Source organism: Nanorana parkeri, unplaced genomic scaffold (assembly GCF_000935625.1).
Source record: "Nanorana parkeri isolate BGI_ZX_2015 unplaced genomic scaffold, ASM93562v1 scaffold87, whole genome shotgun sequence".
Lineage (NCBI taxonomy): Eukaryota > Metazoa > Chordata > Amphibia > Anura > Dicroglossidae > Nanorana > Nanorana parkeri.
Genome location: NW_017306355.1, coordinates 698,398 through 717,397, shown reverse-complemented (window position 1 = coordinate 717,397; position 19,000 = coordinate 698,398). Strand labels below are relative to the sequence as shown.

General features: G+C 42.3%; 1 protein-coding gene across 1 annotated transcript in view; it reads left to right on the top strand.

Annotated features, from left to right (window-relative positions):
* Positions 1 to 1,487: 1,487 nt before the first annotated feature.
* Positions 1,488 to 19,000, top strand: part of UIMC1 (ubiquitin interaction motif containing 1) — a 61,371-nt gene continuing 43,858 nt past the window's right edge. The window contains exon 1 of the mRNA XM_018552382.1: positions 1,488 to 1,651. Coding sequence (XP_018407884.1) covers positions 1,583 to 1,651 — 69 coding nt within the window. The 5' untranslated portion in view covers positions 1,488 to 1,582. The remainder of the gene's footprint in view (positions 1,652 to 19,000) is intronic.

Genomic DNA, 19,000 nt, shown 5'->3' with positions numbered 1-19,000 from the left:
AGTCTTTACACGCCGGCCGGCTTCCCGGCTAAGCAGGAAGCCAGGCGGCGAGTCTTTACACGCCTCCTGGCTTCCTTAATGGGACTTCCAGTATCAGTATTCGGTATCAGCAAGTACCTTAAAAAAAATGTCAGTGCATCCCTAGTCACCACAAATAGTGGATCTCCATAATGAAGACACATACAGCAATAAACATCTTAACAGAGGTTCCAATCCCTTTTTACTCTTTCCAAAAGTTAAAAAAAAGGTATTGGCTTCACTTGTACTTTAACTGATCAAGTATAACACATTTTTAGTGGGCCAAGATGCTACACACATTTCTTTTTCTAGAGGGGATTTACCTCCTTTGTAAGATGTAACTTGAACTTTGAAGTCATAAATACATCAAAGGTTTAGAAAAAACTTGTGTGTATGGCCTCCCCTATTCATGCATGAAGCAGTTGACAGTTGGGGTGGCTACAGTGATCTTTTTGCAAACCACAGTGCAAACACCTACTGGAGTCTGCTTGCACACCTTAGTTTATCTGTACAGTACTTTGCTGACCTGAATAACCAGGTCTGTGTTACACACAAGAAAATTCAACCAGGTCTCTTCCTGGTTGCTGTGTAATCCATTCTTTTCTGCATTCTGTACCTCTCTAATGGATCAATCATACTCTGTAGCTAGCTGCGAGCAGACTACAACCAAGAAGAGGAAGCGACCTGGTTGTTTTTTTGCATACACGCATAGTTTCTAGTGTAAGCCATGCCTTTTTTTCTGCAAATAAGGTTTGCATGCAGGACCTGGAGTGCACCAGCTAACATGGCACTTGCCTTTGAGGCAGCTCCTGACTTGAAGAGCATCTATCTGCCCTTGCATTTTATGGTCTGAGTCGCTGCAATGAAGGTGCAAAAAGGATTATTTGCCTAGGAAAGAATTCCCTCCAAAAATCTTTTTATGTGTTGCCCAAAATGATGTGCACACTTGTGTATTTATAAACAATTTGTAGACCCATTCATGCTTTGAAACTCCGTGTATGTTCGTTCTGTGCGAATAGCTGCAAAAAACAATACAAAACACAAAACAAACTTTATTGGTATCGTTTCTTTCAAAGTTGAGTTTAATATCAGAAAATAGCACATTATGGCCACTAGATGGTGCTCATGAGCATTGTAAATGAATACTTATTTTCGGAGCTCCATCTAGTGGCCATAATGTGCTATTTTCTGATATTAAACTCAACTTGGAAAGGAACAATAGAAATAAAGTTTGTTTTTTGCAGCCATTCGCACAGAATAAACATATGCAGAGTTTTGCAGGACTACTGGGTCTGCAATTTTTTTCTAATAAATACTCACATTAGTGTAAACATATAAAAGTTCTAAAATACATTGCCTTTTGTATATTCTGCATTAATTAGATTTTGACAGAAAAACACAAATATACAAGAGAAAAAAAATCCACCTGTTTTACTCTTGACCTTTTTTTTTCCCCAGGTGTTTAAATATGCATAATTCCAGGAACAGAAAAGGTCATTCAGATGGTGCTTGCGCTCAGTATGGAACAGAAGAGGATGAAGGCTCCAGTTCAGAGCGTAGGAATATGGCTAGTCCGGCAAATATAATGGATGAGAAAGAACAGTCTATTGTCATCTCTGATAGCGACAGCTTGGTATGTATTTTGAAAATGGCAATACGTCTTGACAGTAGAATATTATTTTAAATGTAGGCTAGTAGACTCCAAATTCCAAATTAAAATGAATGAGTAGTACTGTAAATGATCTTTTAATCTGCACAGTGTTTCCATTTACCAAAGTAATTAAAGTATAATTAAACTCTTGTTTTTTTGCATATATCCACTGCTAACAAGCAGTGGATATATGCAAAAACATAAAAAAACCAAAAAGATAATTATTCACCCCTGTCTCCACGGTTCGCTCCTGTTTGAAGATCTTGAGCAGCCGAGCAGGATAATGGGGCAGGTGCATGCGCAGTAGAGATCTTCAGCGGGGAGAAGAGGAGAGACACCGTGTAAAGGTGCCCATACACTGCACGATTATCGTACGATAATCGTATGCGATCGGGTTTTCGTACGATAATCGAGCAGTGTGAACGGAGACGTGCGACCGTTTCTACTGTACGGTCGCACGTCTTCTGTCGAACCAGCATGTTCGAAAACCAGCCGGGAATCGTACGATTCTCGGCTGGTTAGAACGGTGCTCGGAAGATAAATGCTGAACGGGCCGGTGTGCGCACGCGCACACTGCCCGTTCAGCATTGCGGTCATCGGAAGCCCGCCCCTCAGGGGGGCGGGCTTGCGATGATCGAGAGTGCGATCTGCCTGTCCAAGATAGGCAGATCGTACGTTTTTTTAATCCCTTTACAACCATCGCAAGACTAAAGTCTTGCGATGGTTGTAGAGTGTATGGCCACCTTTCGACGATGCACGCTGCCGGGAATGTGCACGTCAGACAGACACCGTGGGACACAGAAGACACAGCAGTCAGCACTGGATCGGAGACCGGCACCAGTGCTGGAGTGATTGCTGATTGGAAGGAAGAAGATGATCGGATCAAGAGGCTTCACTTAGGGTAAGTCCTTACAGCACAATTACAATGGTGAAAAAAAAAATGCTGCTTTAATATCACTTTAATTGTCATAGTATACACATGGCAAATTGTGTCCATAGGTTTATTTCGATTATTTTGTCTGTTTATATTTTTACATATTTGAAAACTCTTACATAGTTTTTTCATCTTGACCATATTCGTGAGTGCAGTATAGCTGCAACAATATTAGAGCTGCAACAGTTAATCGATTTAGTCGATTAAAATCGACGATTGAAAACATTGGCAACGTTTTCGATCATCGATTAGTCGGCTATCTATTGATTACCCTGTTCGGGGCTCCACGCGGGGCCTGATTCACACGCTGCGCCCGACGTGCCCACGCCGCCGCATAAGCCACGCCCACCGCACAGGCTGAAGCCGCGCACGCCGCTGGTCTCCTCCTCGCCGTGAGCTCCCTCGCCCGCCGTGAGCTCCCTCAGCCGCCGCATAAGCCACGCCCACCGCACGCTGAGGACATGCGTCTGGCCCTCTCCTCCTGGGGAGTTTCCCAACTCGCAGCTGCCCGCCGACGACCAACAACACCGCTGACAACACCGTCATTCAAAGTAAGTCGAGATCGTTAAAATGTATTATTGCTGGGATTTGTTGTTCCTCTATAGCTGGTGGTATTCTCCATTGCCCTGTATAATGTATTATTGCTGGGATTTGTAGTTCCTCTATAACTGGTCAGTGGTAATCTGCATTGCGCAGTATAATCATTATACAGCGCAACGGAGAATACCACCAGCTATGGAGGACTACAAATCCCAGCAATGATACATTATATACAACACAATGCAGAATAACAGCAGTTACTTTGGTGCTGTATAAATGTATTGCTGGGGTAGTGGGATTTGTAGTCCTCTATAGCTGATGGTACATTGTGCTGTATATGTACCATCAGCCAGCAATACATTATACACTGTTTGTAAAATGTACCATTGATGGCATTTGTTGTATTCCTATATAGCTGCTGGTATTCTGCATTGAGCCGTATAATCATTATACAGCGCAATGCAGAATACCACCAGCTATAGAGGAATACAAATCCCAGCAATAGTACATTGTACAGCGCAACACAGGATAACACCAGCTAGAGGACTACAAATCCCAGCAATAGAACATTATACAGCGCAATGCAGAATAACACCAGCTACAGAGGACTACAAATCCCAGCAATAGAACATTATAGTATAATGGACTATTGCTGCGATTTGCTGTATTCCTCTATAGCATTGCAACGCTGTATAATGTACTATATTGCACACCACACTTTTTTTTTTATTTCCACCGCTCCAAGCTTGCTCCCGTGATGGACTACAATCTCAATACAAACTAGTAGTCCATCACTGGAGCCATTTTTTTGTATCCGATTAACCGATTAATCGAACTTAATAATCAGCTAACTAATCGATTTATGAAAATTATTGTTAGCTGCAGCCCTAATCATGTACAGCTTCCTCTACCTGATTCCTCTCCTCTGTTCATCTATGGGCACATCTTGTGGGGTCCAATATCCTTATCACCAATGTTTTGCTGTTAATCTCCTCTTTATACTCAGTGATATCCTCCCGCAGAATTTCAGAGGAAACAAAACAGAGGGGCTTCCATTGCGCAGTATGTTAAAAAAGTGGTTTTATTCAAATAAAAATCAGTATACACGGAAACAGCTTTGCAATGCTCCAAAGTACCTATTGATCCAGCCAGAAACCCAATGAGCCCCTAACTTCCTGTTATTGGTTGATAACACTGCGTCTGCTACACTGAGATTACAAGGAAAGTTTTCACCCCTGTTCCTCACTCCTGGACTAACCCCCCCACTCCATGTAACTGTGATGAGGAGAGAACGAGGTGTTCTGTAGTCCAGACTACAGAACACCTCATATTGATTGTCAGTCAATAACAGGAAGTTTGGAGCTGGCAGGATCAACTGTTTTTTTTTCCAGTACTTGCAGCATTTTTAAAAGACAAAACATGGAGAAATTTACCTTTTAAGAAATGTCTTTGCCAGGTTAAACAGAAAACAGTCTTCAAAGAGGCAAGGATTCCTCACTTTCAGATTAAAGCACATAGAGCTACAGGTCTACAATTTTTAAAATATTGTTTTTATGAAAATAAATACAGTGCAGATAAAATATGTACGGCAAAGATATTTAAAAAAAAACAACAATAAGCAACAGCAACATAAATAGAATTAAGGGTGCAATGTGCTTATGTTGCATGGTCTTTGCAAGAGTTCATTTGGATTCAGAGTAAGTCCATTTTCATATTCGGCTTTTGCATCCCTACATAATTTTGGTGGTAAACGAGAGTTTAGCTGCCCAAAGCAGCATCTTTTTGTTGACCCTCTGGAAGGTGTCGCTGAGCCAACCCCCACCCAATCAAAATGGTTGAGTGGTATGATGTAGAATTGCTGAAGTGTTTTTATTTTACTTTGGTGGACACTCCAATAATGCCAATTGTTCTAACTAGGTCAATATATCCAGATGACCATGTTCTTCAGTCTCATAATCAATTTTTTTTTGCAAAGGAATAAAGATCTTATGCTTCATCAGGAGATAAGACTCCCATCCACTTTCTAAACCTTGTAATGTAGGAGTGTGTGATATTTAACTATTTGTTATTCTCTTATTGTGTAGTGTATTTATTGTTAATAATGTATCTCCATTACCATAAGAATTATAAAAACTGTATGAAACTTAACTCTCGGCAGTTTATCTATATGTCATTAGTATTGATCAGTAACCTTAGTGTGAGAGGTGTGTATTCAGCCAGACTATTTATCACAGAGACTTTACATCCATTAACAGACTTTCCAGACTCTTAAAGGAGAGCTATAAGGTGAGTGATTTGCACTCTTCCTCATAGTTAGAGTCGACCTGGGACAAAGAAGCTGTCACAGGTCGGCACTATTGATCAGGAAGTGAGCAGGAACATGTACCGATCCTCTCACTTCCCGATCGTCTCCCTGTAGTGAGCGTCCCCCACAGGGACCCCCCCCCCTCTGTCCTCCAGCGCTGAATGGAGGAACGAACGGGGGAGGGGGCGAGCCAGCTGTCACTCACACAGCTGGGTGGATCTCAACAGTATTGTTGGGATCCGTCCCGGCTGGGGTGCTCTCAGTATATCGCGGGCTGAGCTTTGGGTCACGGGAGGAGGTTAGAATATGTACTCCCGTGACCCTAAAGAGAACTATGGGGAAAAAAAACTTGTCTTTTTGCTAGATTTTTTACGACCCCAACTGACATTTAATGTTATCTGCTCTACATCTAACTTGGGGCTGGTTTCTGTCAGTTGGGTTGCAAACTGCAATGGGGGTGCAAACAGGCATTATATCTCAATCTAAATGGTTTTGTCGTTGACTTGCAAATCTTGGAGAAATAAGGGTGGCATTGCATTCAGCATGACTTCCTCATCCTGCCTACACAGTCTGGGGGTCGTCCGGTATCATTATTGCCACAGCCACATATTAGGCATTTTATAGTACAATAACTGTAATACACCGACTGGGCCTAGGACAATGTGTAATGTACAGCAGGACCTTTGCAAATGGGCTAAATAGAAAAGATGAGACTGTTAACTAACAAAAAAATTATATTTCTAAGCTAAAAATTGTGCGGGACATTTATCAATTCTTTTGCATGGCAAAACAGGGGCAGGGAGACAAATTGCGAGACAGATTTATTGCAAGGTTACAGCTTGAGTCATAAATTCCTTCCTCAGCTGTTTGAAAGTAGCACTGCCACTGGGAAAAAAAACCTGACCCTGACCACTTCTTAATAATGTTTGTTTAGAGTGAAAAATCTCTTGCATCCTCTGCAATAAATCTGTCTCAAAACGTTGCAATACAGATACACAGGTCTGTAAACCTGCCACAGAGACTTTCCTAATGGAGAGGCAGTCTAATGTGCAACAAATTCTGTTGCTAGTCATATATGTATATAGAAGATGTCTTGCTGCACTCCTTACCAGAAACGATAATCTGCAAGATGCATGTGGGTGCTCGTAGTTGCCACAGATGGCGCCGTGATATACATGTAGTTTTCAAAGGATGTCACCAGCACACCATAATCTTATGTGCAATCAGCAAAAGTCCATTTATTGATAAACAATTGCTATTCAAATGCAAGCAGAATGAGCCTGATGAAGGGGACCTGTGTGGCCGCGAAAGCACTTGCATTTGAATGGCAATTATTTATTAATAAATGGACTTTTGCTGATTGCACATAAGATTATAGTGTGCTGGTGACATCCTTTGAAAGCTAATCATAAATGTTCCCCTGTGTGTTCTTCCAAAACAGTGAAAAACAAAGATACCCAAAATTGCAAATAACTTTTTTCTTAATAAAAGTTAATCAATTGGGAGTTGAACTTATATGTATGTGTGTGTACATTTTTTTTTTTTACCATGTCATTTTTCAAATTACTACTATTACACATGGGCTAACAAGCCCTCAAATGTGATAATGACAGGTACGCATTATAGAGACTTAGGGTTTATTAGACTTTCAGTTTCCTAGCACAGCCCCCCATCTTCTTGGGCATCATAGTCCTCTTTCCTTCTGAGGGTGTCTAATTACTGTCTGTGTTGGCCCAGCTCCCCCACACCTCACCTCCCTATACAATCTTTTATGGACCTGCCGGGGGAGGAGTGAAGAGTTTCACTTGAATATTATAATATATTATAGAGTTTCACTTGAATCAGCTCTGGAACTGCTGAGGTAGCTGACATCACATCCAAGATGGTAACACCCAGCAGCAGCCTCAGGTCTTGCGGATGTCTTTACATCAGAGGCTTTTACAGGTAAAAAACATGCATAAAATATGATAAATGAACATACAATCTTGGTCTGGTGGCAGGGTCTCTTCATTGTTTCCCTGCTATTCTATATTTAGAATAAAAAGTATAAAGTTACAGATATCAGCAATGCAGGCGTTACTTCACGTCCAAATAATTGTACCCAGAATACATTTCTGCTGAACAAGGAAGGAAAATAGCCATATGATCTGTCTATACCTTATTGGTATATGTAGATGAGTGCAGTGTATGGACGTTCTACTATTGTTGCTCTGTACCAGACCCATGCTTTTATACATCACGTGACCACTCTGTGCATGGCTAATATACAATGGGGGGAATTATTCAAAACTGGAGCAGTTGTCCATGACAACCAATCAGCGTTTCTCTCCAATTTGTTCAGTTACGATTTGAAAATGAAAGAGAGACGCTGACTGGTTGCCCTGCACAGCTGCTCCAGATTTTGTCTGCTCCAGTTTGATAAATTCCCCTCAATCTGTCTACAACTGTGCGCTTTCTATTTTTACGTATGTTTGGCTTACACTTCAGTATTCCCGGTGCATAGAGAAACACATCTTTTATACTGTATATCGGAGATACATGGGAAACAGTGGTTCTGTCTTAACTGCTGGCTTTTCCGCTCCCAGTTGTGATGTGAACAGAGCTTAATACCATTAATAAATTGAACATCCATTTTACATCACTGAGCTAAGACGACAGTCGAGAAACTAATTAAATGAAAGAATTAATTAAAACATGAAAGCATCATTCTTGAGAACCGTTCGCCTACAAGTATGTTTTCTGAAGCGCGCTATGGAGTGACTTCATCCTGTTTTTCTTTTTCAGGTAAAGATTGCTCACAGCTGATGAGCGTTTCAAAATATCAGGCATCAATAAAAACATAGAATTAGAAAAATACCAATTAATTTGCATCTTTTATATTTTTTACAGTGGAACAGATGTTCAACATATTACATTTATTTCACACGGTTTCTTTTATCTCCTTTTATTCCAGAAGGATTTACATCTTCCTAAATTATCAGTGAGAGTATTTAACACCTTGTTTCTGTTGTGAAAACAAAGTTGTTAGACCATTTTTTGAGTAAAAAATTAATAAATTTGAAATAATTGTCATTCCGACACATAAGTTTAATGCTTAATTAACTTTATGAAAAGCTGACAACACGTAAAAAGATATGAATTAATTTGGTAATGTTTAAAATTACGGTATAGAAATAATCAACTCCTTTACTGAATGCTGACGCAGAAGAGCATATTTATAAAGCAGTGAATGTGTCATTCAACAAAAAGATTCACTTCAAGTGCATTTTCCTGCTGCATGTGTTGTTCAGTGACAGTGATTGATTCACCACTGGGAAATGTTTGGTGAAATTCACCTTTACTGCTTTATAAGTATGCCTCTTAGGTCTCGTTCACACCTAGGCGTATTGCATATGCGCGTCTGTCGCGGTAAAAAAGTCTCGCGACCGTCGCTCGTTTCCGAAGGCTACTTGGCTGTATCCCAATGGAAACGCGCAACAAAACGGCCCAAAGTAGTACCTGTACCTTTTCAGGCGTGGGCCGTTTTGTAGCGCGTTAGGGACGGGCGGAAATACGCCAAGGTGGGAACGAGACCATTGAATACAATGGGATTTAGATTTTTGAGCGTTTTGTAGAGCGTTCGTCGAGCGTAGAACGCGCTACAAAACGTTCAGGTGTGAACGAGGGCTAAAAGTGTATGTATAACCATATTTTTTCTAGTTTGGAAATGAGAAGAAATTTCCCCAAAGTGAGTGACTATTATACCCATTGGATGGTTTACCTCAACCTCTTTCCCCGCAAACAACTCTAACATTTTGGGTTTCCCCTCACTTTCTGTCTGGGTGACAGTAGTTGAATGGAAACATATGGGGCTGTGTCTCCCCATCAGGGACACAGACAGCAGTAAAAAGTTGACAGAATCTAAGGCCCCATTCACATGTGGCGTTCTGGGTTTCTTGCAGCAAGATCCTACGGATTTCTGCAGCAGGGATCCTAGGTGTCCCATTCAGATGACAGACTCCCATTCAAGTAAATGACAGGGTGACAGCGGCTGCATCTGTAAGTGGCAGTTCACATGTAATCATACATATTATGATTACATTTGGTTTGGGAAAGAGGACTGTTGCTGGATGCAGGATAGATGCGTCCCGGGACATTAATCTATTGTAAATGCTGTGGCATTACCACGGTATAATGTGGCATCAAAGTCACCCAGGACTAGAGCAAGAGGGGCTGAGCGGCTTCAGGAAAGTACTTTTACCAGGAAAAGCTGGCTTTACAACTCTTTCCGGGTTTTCTGAATTATAGTTGGGATCCTGGAGCCGGGAGATTTCTAAGAGAACTGGGAGGGATGAAATCTCCATTCCTGGGTCCAGGCTTTAGTGGTCACCAGCACCAAAAGATTGTGCACCTGGGCACAGCCCTTTATGAAAAGGATGCTGTTTCATGTTGAGGGTTCCACCTGGGAGACAGAGGAGGTGTGCAGGAGTCAGGAGGGCTCCAACCTGGAACCAGTCTGTGTCTGCAGGAGTGTATCACCTGTGTGGTGAAGAGACTAGCCTGTATGGCAAAGAGGACAAGAGCCTGTGTAACAAGCGTGTTGGATACAATCTGTATGTGAAAGGTTTTGTATAAAGGAAAACCTGAAGTCGGTGAGACTTTACAAAGGTTATGTTGCTTACAGAAAAGCTGTATGTTATGTTTGAAGACCCCTGCGAGGGAAACACCTGTGTGGACTTTTATATTTTGAATTAATAAAAGTGGGCAAAGAAGCCCTTAAAAAGACGTGGTAAGTGAGTGAAAGTGTCCTTAACGCACTACTGTTTGGAGCTAAATCTCACAATACATATAATCGTAACATGCATGTTTACATGCGGACTGCTGCTTACAGAAGCAGCCGCTATCACCCTGTCATTTACTTCAATGTGTGCAGTGGTCGCATCTAAATGGGGACATCTGTCATTCCTGCCACAGGAATCTGTAGATTGCCCTGTGTGAACGGAGCCTTAAACTGGATATACACAGTTAGAATTTCGAACAAACCAAATTGATTTCGGGACTTTCGCTCGACTTACTAATTGTTGATGCAACGAAATCAATGATTGTGGTTTTAGTTTGAAAACCTCTATTCATTCCAAAACCAAATGTTAAACAAAAATGAAAATCAATCGAAATTTTGAATGATAGTCGCCAAGCCTCTTATGGTATTATCGATCGTTACGACGGGATTTTCCCTACAAACGTATACCTATGTATACCTTACTTTTCTCTTCCACACCAAAAGTTTTACCTTTTACACACACTGTGAGTGTGCTAAATCTATATTCTACTAAATATATACTGTTTGTATTATTGGTACACTCCAGTAAACATTGAAACTGAAACTGATTTTATCCAGACGTAGCTATAGTTCACTAGGCTATCCCGCTGCCAAAAATTGCCTTGCCAGTAATGTGGTTTTCTGGGAACGCCTGTGAATATGCAGTCCAGATAATCCCAGTCCTGTCCACTCTAATGCCACACTGTCTCTCAGAGATGGAAAGGGAAGTTGAAACGCACATTATTATCTTGTCAGAAGTGACAGTTCCTCCTAGCAGTGCATGTGAGAAAGTTAATATAGATGAATGTAAATTGAGTGACCATGTGTACTTTAGCAGTGATTTGGAGTTTGTTTTTGCTGTTTCCTGTTAGAAATTGTATCCCAAAAGGTTGTGGTTTGAAGGGACTAAATTAACCAAAAAGTCCTGTTTAAAGTGTTCTTTACTGAAATTTAGTTTTTACTATACTTAGGTGTGTCTTTCACTTAGCCTTGCTTAGGTATGTTTAGTGTATTGTGGGGTTATAGCTAGGTAGACTAGATAATGACATGCAGCATTTCTGCATGGAGTGCCCTCCTTGGGCGTCTGTTATATCCAATCATATAAGATTTTTATTATTATGTTGAAACCTAACCTGGTGCCCAACCTGCAGCCTTTTGGCACTTTTTGTGCAGCCGGGGCCCCTGTGTGTTTTGGCGCCTACTCGGGACACTGTAGGGAAAATATTCTTTAGACCTGGCTTCTATTACTTTCAGGGGAATTATTAATTTTAAATCATCTGATGATGCCAGACTCATAGGCATCCACAGCTCTCTTCCTGAGGGCCTCAAAGAGCTTTATTTATCTTAGCATGAGGAATCCACACAGATCAACAGCATGGGGAACATGAGACCCTAGATCAACCTTTATCAACCAGGGTGCTGCAGCATCCGGGGTGCCGTCTTGGATCATCAGGGTGTCGTGCAAAAATTAAAAAGTTGCTAAAATTCCAACCAGCTACCCAGTGGATCACCTTTTTATTTTGTTATGCTAGATGCTGATCCTGCCTTGACGGAGAGGGGCAAAGGAGGGACAACCAGGATGCTGTTACGCAGGCTGCCAGCATCCCAGAAACCGTTGATGTCATTGGTTGCTAGGGAGCCGGTGGCCCGGATGGCCCTCACCCTTCAACGCTAGGATCAGTATCTTTCTTGCCTGCTAGCTACGTGAGACCGTGGTTGGGAAGTAAATCAGGGGGGTACCCGATGTGAAGGTAGGACTTGGGGGCTCCTGATTCAACAGACAGGGGATTCTAAAGGGAAGGGAACCCCATGTCATTTTTTGTGTTTTTTGTTGTTGTTTTGTTTGGGAAGGGGGGGGGGGAGGTTGTGTAGGGTCCCCCTTTTAAAATCCATACAATCTCAATCTCTCAATCTAGTAAAAGGGTCTGATTGGAATTGGGGACGACCACATGTAGTATTCAAATATTTGTTAATTATTTTTTTTACATTTTAGACTGGGGTGGCTCAAGATTTTGTATATTTTTAACGGTGCTGAGACCGAAAAACCGTTGAGAAACACCATTCTATGCCTCATGTCAAATTTTATGTGTCATTTGTTCAAGTATATGGTATCTGTAGGCCCTTTTTGATTTATGAGTTAATGTTTGCCTGTTTATTTATGTTGAAATAGTCAATAGTTTCTGTGGGGTGTGCTTAGTTTTTCACATGACTGTATTTATTTGCATCAACATCATATGGATTTGGTTTTTATTTTGGTGTGTTTAGTACGTATGCCTAGTATAAATATTGCATCTAAACATTCCTTTTGTGGTTAACATGAAAATAATGGTTTGCTATTTAGGTTCTTAGCACAATATTTTATATCAATTAACAAAATGGAAAGTAAACGAACAGGAGAGAAATTCAAATCAATATTGACCACCCTTTACAGTTAAACAGAATCAGTTATTTTTCTATGTGCAAGTGTACCCAGTTTTTGAAGGAACTCGGCAGGTAGGTTGTTCCAAACATCTTGGAGAACTAAGCACAGATCTACGGATGTAGGCTGCCTCAAATCTTTCTGTCTTTTCATGTAATCCCAGACAGACTCAATATTGTTGAGATCAGGGCTCTGTGGGGGCCAAACAATCACTTCCAGGACTCCTTGTTCTTCTTTATGCTGAAGATAGTTCTTAATGACATTGGCTGTATGTTTGGAGTCGTTGTCCTGCTGCAGAATAAATTTGGGGACAATCACATGCCTCTCTGATGGTATGGCATAATGGATAAGTCTCTGCTTGTATTTCTCAGCATTGAGGACACCAAGGATCCTGACCAAATCTCCAACTCTATTTGCAGAAATGCAGCCCCAGACTTGCAAGGAACCTCCACCATGCTTCACTGTTGTGTGCAGATGCTCATCATTGTACTTCTCTTCAGCCCTTCAGCGAACAAACTGCCTCCTGCTACAGCCAAATGTTTTAAATTTTGACTCATCAGTCCAGAGCACCTGATGCCATTTTTCTGCACCGCATTTCCTATGTTTTCGTGCATAGTTGAGTCCCTTAGTCTTGTTTCCATGTCGGAGGTATAGCTTTTTGTCCGCAATACTTCCATGAAGACCACTTCTGGCCAGTAGATGAGTATACCTGGGTCCCACTGTTTTTCGCCAGTTCAGTGCTGATGGCACTACTGGACATCTTCCAATGTCAAAGGGAAGTAAGCATGACGTGTCTTTCATCTGCTGCATTAAGTTTTCTTGGCCGACCACAGCATCTACGGTCCTCAACTTTACGGTTTCTTTGTGCTTCTTCAAAAGAGCTTGAACAGTACATCTGGAAACCCCAGTCTGCTTTGAAATGTTTGCCTCGGGGGGACCTTGCTGATATAACTACCCTGTGTCTTGTTGCTGTGCTCAGTCTTGCCATGGTGTATGACCTGTGACATGCAACTATCTTCCATAACCTTCCTCACCCAGTTTTAAGCCTCCTTCACAGCTGTTTCTGTTTCAGTTAATTACTGTGTTTCAACCTACATATGAAATTGAGGATCATTAGCACCTGCTTGGTATAATTGGTTAATCATACACCTGACTCTAATCCTACAAAATCCCTAACTTTGTGCAAGTGTAAAGCTGGCCATACACTTTACAACCATCACACGACTGGAGTCGTGCGATGGTTGTAAAGTAATTAAAAGTTCGTACGATCTGCCCATTTTGGACAGGCACATCGTACTTGCGATTATCGAAAGCCTGCCCCACAGAGGGGCGGGCTTCCGATGACTCGAATGCTGCACGTACGATCGTTGGATTACCAGCGATTATCGTACGATAATTGGCAGGTGTATGGGCACCTTAAAGGAGAACTATGAGGTGAGTGCTTTTCACTGACCTGTGACAATGAGACTGTCACAGGTCGGCTCAGTAGATCGGGAGGTGAGCGAACACATACCGGCGTTCGCTCACCTCTCGATCCTGTCACGGCTCTCCGCCATGACAGCGGAGGGGCTGGATTCCCCCCGATCCGATGCGCCAGCGCTGACTGGCGGAACGGACGGGGAAGGGGGCGGGTACAGCTGGCTATGCCTCTAGATAGGCAGAGCCAGCTGTCAGTCACACAGCTGGGCGGATCCAGACATAATTGTCGGGATCTGCTTCAGCTGCTGCGTCTTAGTATACCGCGAGCTACTGCGGCGTCTAGGGTGACGGGAGGACGCTAGTTTGTGTCCTCCCGTTACCCTAAGGAGAACTATGGGGAAAAGCCTTAACCCCATAATTCTCCTTTTAAGAATCGATGCTGGCTCACCGTCCACTCGTCACAGACGAGTGGACGAGTGGATTTTTCGAGCCCTGTATATATACATACATACATATATTATGAAGAACTCTGGGCAGAATAAAACCTAACCCTTGCAGTGGTGCTACCCCCGCCCGCACTGCAAGGGTTAAGTGCTCGTTTTAGTCTATGGGTATAAAACAAATATACACTCTTTATATATACAATGAGGATAGATCAGTTGCAGGGAGACATAGGGAATTCTGGTGAGTATTCTTATGCCCTCTGCCTGTTTTTCTTTTTTTTCCCTTTTGGAAAAGGGGGGTATAGCTTTCAGACTTTAGTTCCTTTTTAATGAATATGCTTGTTCATTTTTCATTTTGACTTGCAAAAATAGGCATACCGTTTTTGCACATTTGCAAGGGCCGTTGTAAAACAAAAAAGTACTGTAAAGGTGCTCATACACTGCTCGATTCTCGTACGAGAATCGGGCGAAATCCCAGTGATCGTACGAGAATCGAGCAGTGTGAACTAAGACGTGCGACCGTTTCTACTGTACGGTCGCACGTCTTTTGTCGAGCCAACATGCTTGAAAACCAGCCTGCAGGGCGGGCTTCCGATGATCGCAAGTACGATCTACCCGTCCAAGGTGGGCAGATCGTACGGGCTTTTAATGAGCATACGACCATCGCAAAACAAAAGTCTTGCGATGGTCGTAAGGTGTATGGGCACCTTAAAGCTGTGCTATCAAGGGAATTGAAAGACACGACCAAAAGATGCGCCAGGATAGTTTTTGTTGACTTGGAAAAGTAAATCTGATGTGTAAATGTAGCAACACATCCCTTGTGTGGCATTTAGCTAAACAGGCTTACCAATTCAGGTATGTCTGGAGACAGCAGCACATGAAGGAATCACACTTTTTTTTCCAGTTACACAAAAGCAGGAGGATGAGCTTGGGATTTCTTGTTTTTCTGGCTTCACATACAAGGATGAGTCTACATTGTTGGCAACTTAAGAGAACGATTTCTACTCCATCCACGTTTTAGTTCTTTGAGAATGGGAGCTCTGCCCAGCCAAGTGTATCACTTTAAACCGCTATTGCATTTCCACTGACACAGATGATTAAGAATTTGCAGAATTTGAAAGTTTATGCCGTTTAAAGCAGGAATCCTTTAGGATTTAGTTTGATATAGGAGAACAGGGAAACTGCTAAGCATATGAAATGTGCTAAAAGAACACTTGGGAACTTCAAGGCAGAATATGCATGTACTTTGGAAGCTGGGTTTGCATTCTAATGGTCTACAAGAGCAATTATCAAATTCCTTATTTATTAAAAAATAAAGACAGGAAGTCAGCTGTGCCGCTTAAAAAAATGAGACGCATGAGCAGCGGTGAGAGGCTTACTTGAATTATAATTTCAGACACTCTGCTGGGAAAAAATGGTAAGCTTTTGTTTAGGCTCAAGATGGCAAAACGGCTGTTTTCCACCGTAAACCTTGATTTGTTTTTTCCACATTTTTTATCTACCATTTCAGACCACCTCCTTAAATTGTGAGATGTCTGACTTCGGTACTAGCATACTGATACTGTTTTTTCGGTATAGAGTACGAGTAATGATATTTTTTTTACGGTACTTGCCGATACCGTAATGACTCGCCGCCTGGCTTCCCGATTAGCCAGGAAACCGTCTCCATGCTCCCTCATCACTAGGTGACAAGAAGCATGGAGTCGGCTTTCTGGCCAGTCAGGAAGCCAGGGTTGCGTGAGCTGACATTTTTACTGGAGTTCTGCAATTACAGCTTTAATTTATCTCTTATGACAGAGTCTCTTTAAAGGCAAACAGGACTGCTTGTGTATGCCTTTACATTTTGTCCACATATATACGTAAAATGTAGCTATTTATTATAGGACTGTTCTGATGTCCTTCCACATTCAGACACACAGTTGGGTCAGTATGGGTGGAAAGTAATTAGACTTAGAGTATGTGTTTGGGATGAGGGGGGAAATGGGTATAATGAATGCCTATTTTTGAGTGGTCAGAAAATATAGTGGATAAGTGTGGCTTCACCTGTAGCAGCCCCTGTTCCCATAAGACAAGCAGGTCTACCCATACTTGGTTCCCTCCAGGACTTATTATGCGATGCTATGTTCTCTGACTAGGTAGCACAGGTGGGGGAAGAAAGTTAGGATTAGGAGTATCTGTGGCCTAAGGGAATGCAAATGTTCTCAGAGGATGGCAGGGATGGTATCTTGGCAGGAGTGTATCCAAAGGGATTTGTAGATGGATTGGTACAGGCAGCAGGTTGAGACGTGTTCAGTAAAACATGCAGATGTATATCCAGGCAGCAGGCAGAAACATGGTTGGTAAGCAGGCATTGGTTCGGTACACAGGAGATCAGATAAGCAATGACAACTAGTCATGCACATAAGTAAATCTATAACAAGGGTTGGGCACAGGGTCAATGAGGTATAAATCAGGTGCCCTAAGAAGGAAGAGCCAATCAAGATTCAAGGAAGGAGTAATCGGAGGGCATCACCTGGCAACAGGATGCTGAAAGACTGAGCTGTGGGCATATCTCACGTTTAGTTTACTGACTTTTATTGGGGGTTTAGTTTATCACGGGGATACCAATAGAAAACACAATGTTTAGAACGCACTCCTGTAGGGCAGACACAACTCTGGAGATTATCTACTGGTGGTGTGCGAAGCTCCTCATAACAGGGGGAGGGACCATGTGTACCAACATGAAACAAAATCTTTTTTGGAGGAGCTCTACTACCTGGAATCCCTTTTTGAATGCTCGTACAGTGATATTGAATCCTGTATGTATCAAATAAGTATAGAAAACCAGTCTTAAGAATGGAAAGGATATAGACTTACAGTTGTGATATGGGAGAATCTGCCCAAAATCTCTCCTGATCTCCTCTTCAGGATCTGTTGGTCAGGTCCTTCTAGCTGGCAGGTGAGAGGTGAGTGGCTGGAAAGGGGCTAAGCTGAATAGCTGGTTCCCTCCAATAGTCAATGTTGAGCTGGTCTAGAACATGTCTGCGATTGGTGAAGCAGCCCACGTACTCGGCTGGCCATTGAGGATTGGCCTAGGAAGAATTCTAGGGCATTAAGGCCCACTGTATGAGGAATAGAGGTATGAAGGGAACTTACATCTAAAGACACCCAACTGTACCCAAGAAGATGTTAAAAATCCAATTTCAGAAAGGAATTCTGATCTGCTAGATCATAGAGGGTTTGTAACACATCTCCATCTTTATCATCGAAGATATGAGTCACAAACTCTAGTTCGGAGAAAAAACTGGGGGTGTCGCAGCAGAGGGTGTTTTTGTAGGGATATTAGAATAGTGTCTTCTGAGGGTCAATAACCTGATGAATTTGTTGAGATCCTTGAAGAGAGTGAAGGGATCTGGTTTAGCATAAGGGGCAAAATTTAAGCCTTTCTTCAAGAGTGACGTTTCACTGGGGGTAAGAATGTGTTTTGACAGATTAAAAATCTGTCAATCAGTTCATCACATGCTCACACGATGACGTGGTATATGGGCTCACCTGTCCCTGTGGTCTGATATATGTGGGCCGGACCATACGTGCATTGCGAGCCAGAGTAGGGGATCACAGATGGCTCATTGAGAAGGGAGACCTGGAGCACAGCGTCCCGAGGCATTTTACAGCTAAACACCAAAAAAGAACTCAGGACCTAAAGGTGTTTGCGATTGAGCACATCTCCACTCAAATACCGCCATCTGAAAGATTCCGCTGATTATGCAGTAGAGAGACTTTTTGGATCTACAAGTTAAACACTCTGGCCCCGGTGGGGCTGAATGAAGAACTTGAGATCCACACGATTCTATAGTCCAGCACACACCCACTTAACCATTAGTGGACCTGATATCCGCTTCACCATTACATTATTATACAATTATATCAACTTTCATCCCTTGCCCCCCCCTCCTTTTTTCCTTCCTTCCCCCTTCTCTTTGTGTTAGGTGACATTAGAGAGTTTTTTTATTTTGTAGAGGTACTAGCACAGAGGTGCGTTTTTGTGGTATTGTGGTCCTATACGTACATGTGGTCCCCACTAGTGGCACACGGTTTGAGGACATACACACAGGGGTTGGGGTACACCTGTGGCTCTCCACCCGTGGTAACATCAGTGCAGATATGCATTTTACAGCTAAACACCAAAAAAGAACTCAGGACCTAAAGGTGTTTGCGATTGAGCACATCTCCACTCAAATACCGCCATCTGAAAGATTCCGCTGATTATGCAGTAGAGAGACTTTTTGGATCTACAAGTTAAACACTCTGGCCCCGGTGGGGCTGAATGAAGAACTTGAGATCCACACGATTCTATAGTCCAGCACACACCCACGTAACCATTAGTGGACCTGATATCCGCTTCACCATTACATTATTATACAATTATATCAACTTTCATCCCTTGCCCCCCCCTCCTTTTTTTTTTCCTTCCTTCCTTCCTTCTTCTTTTTG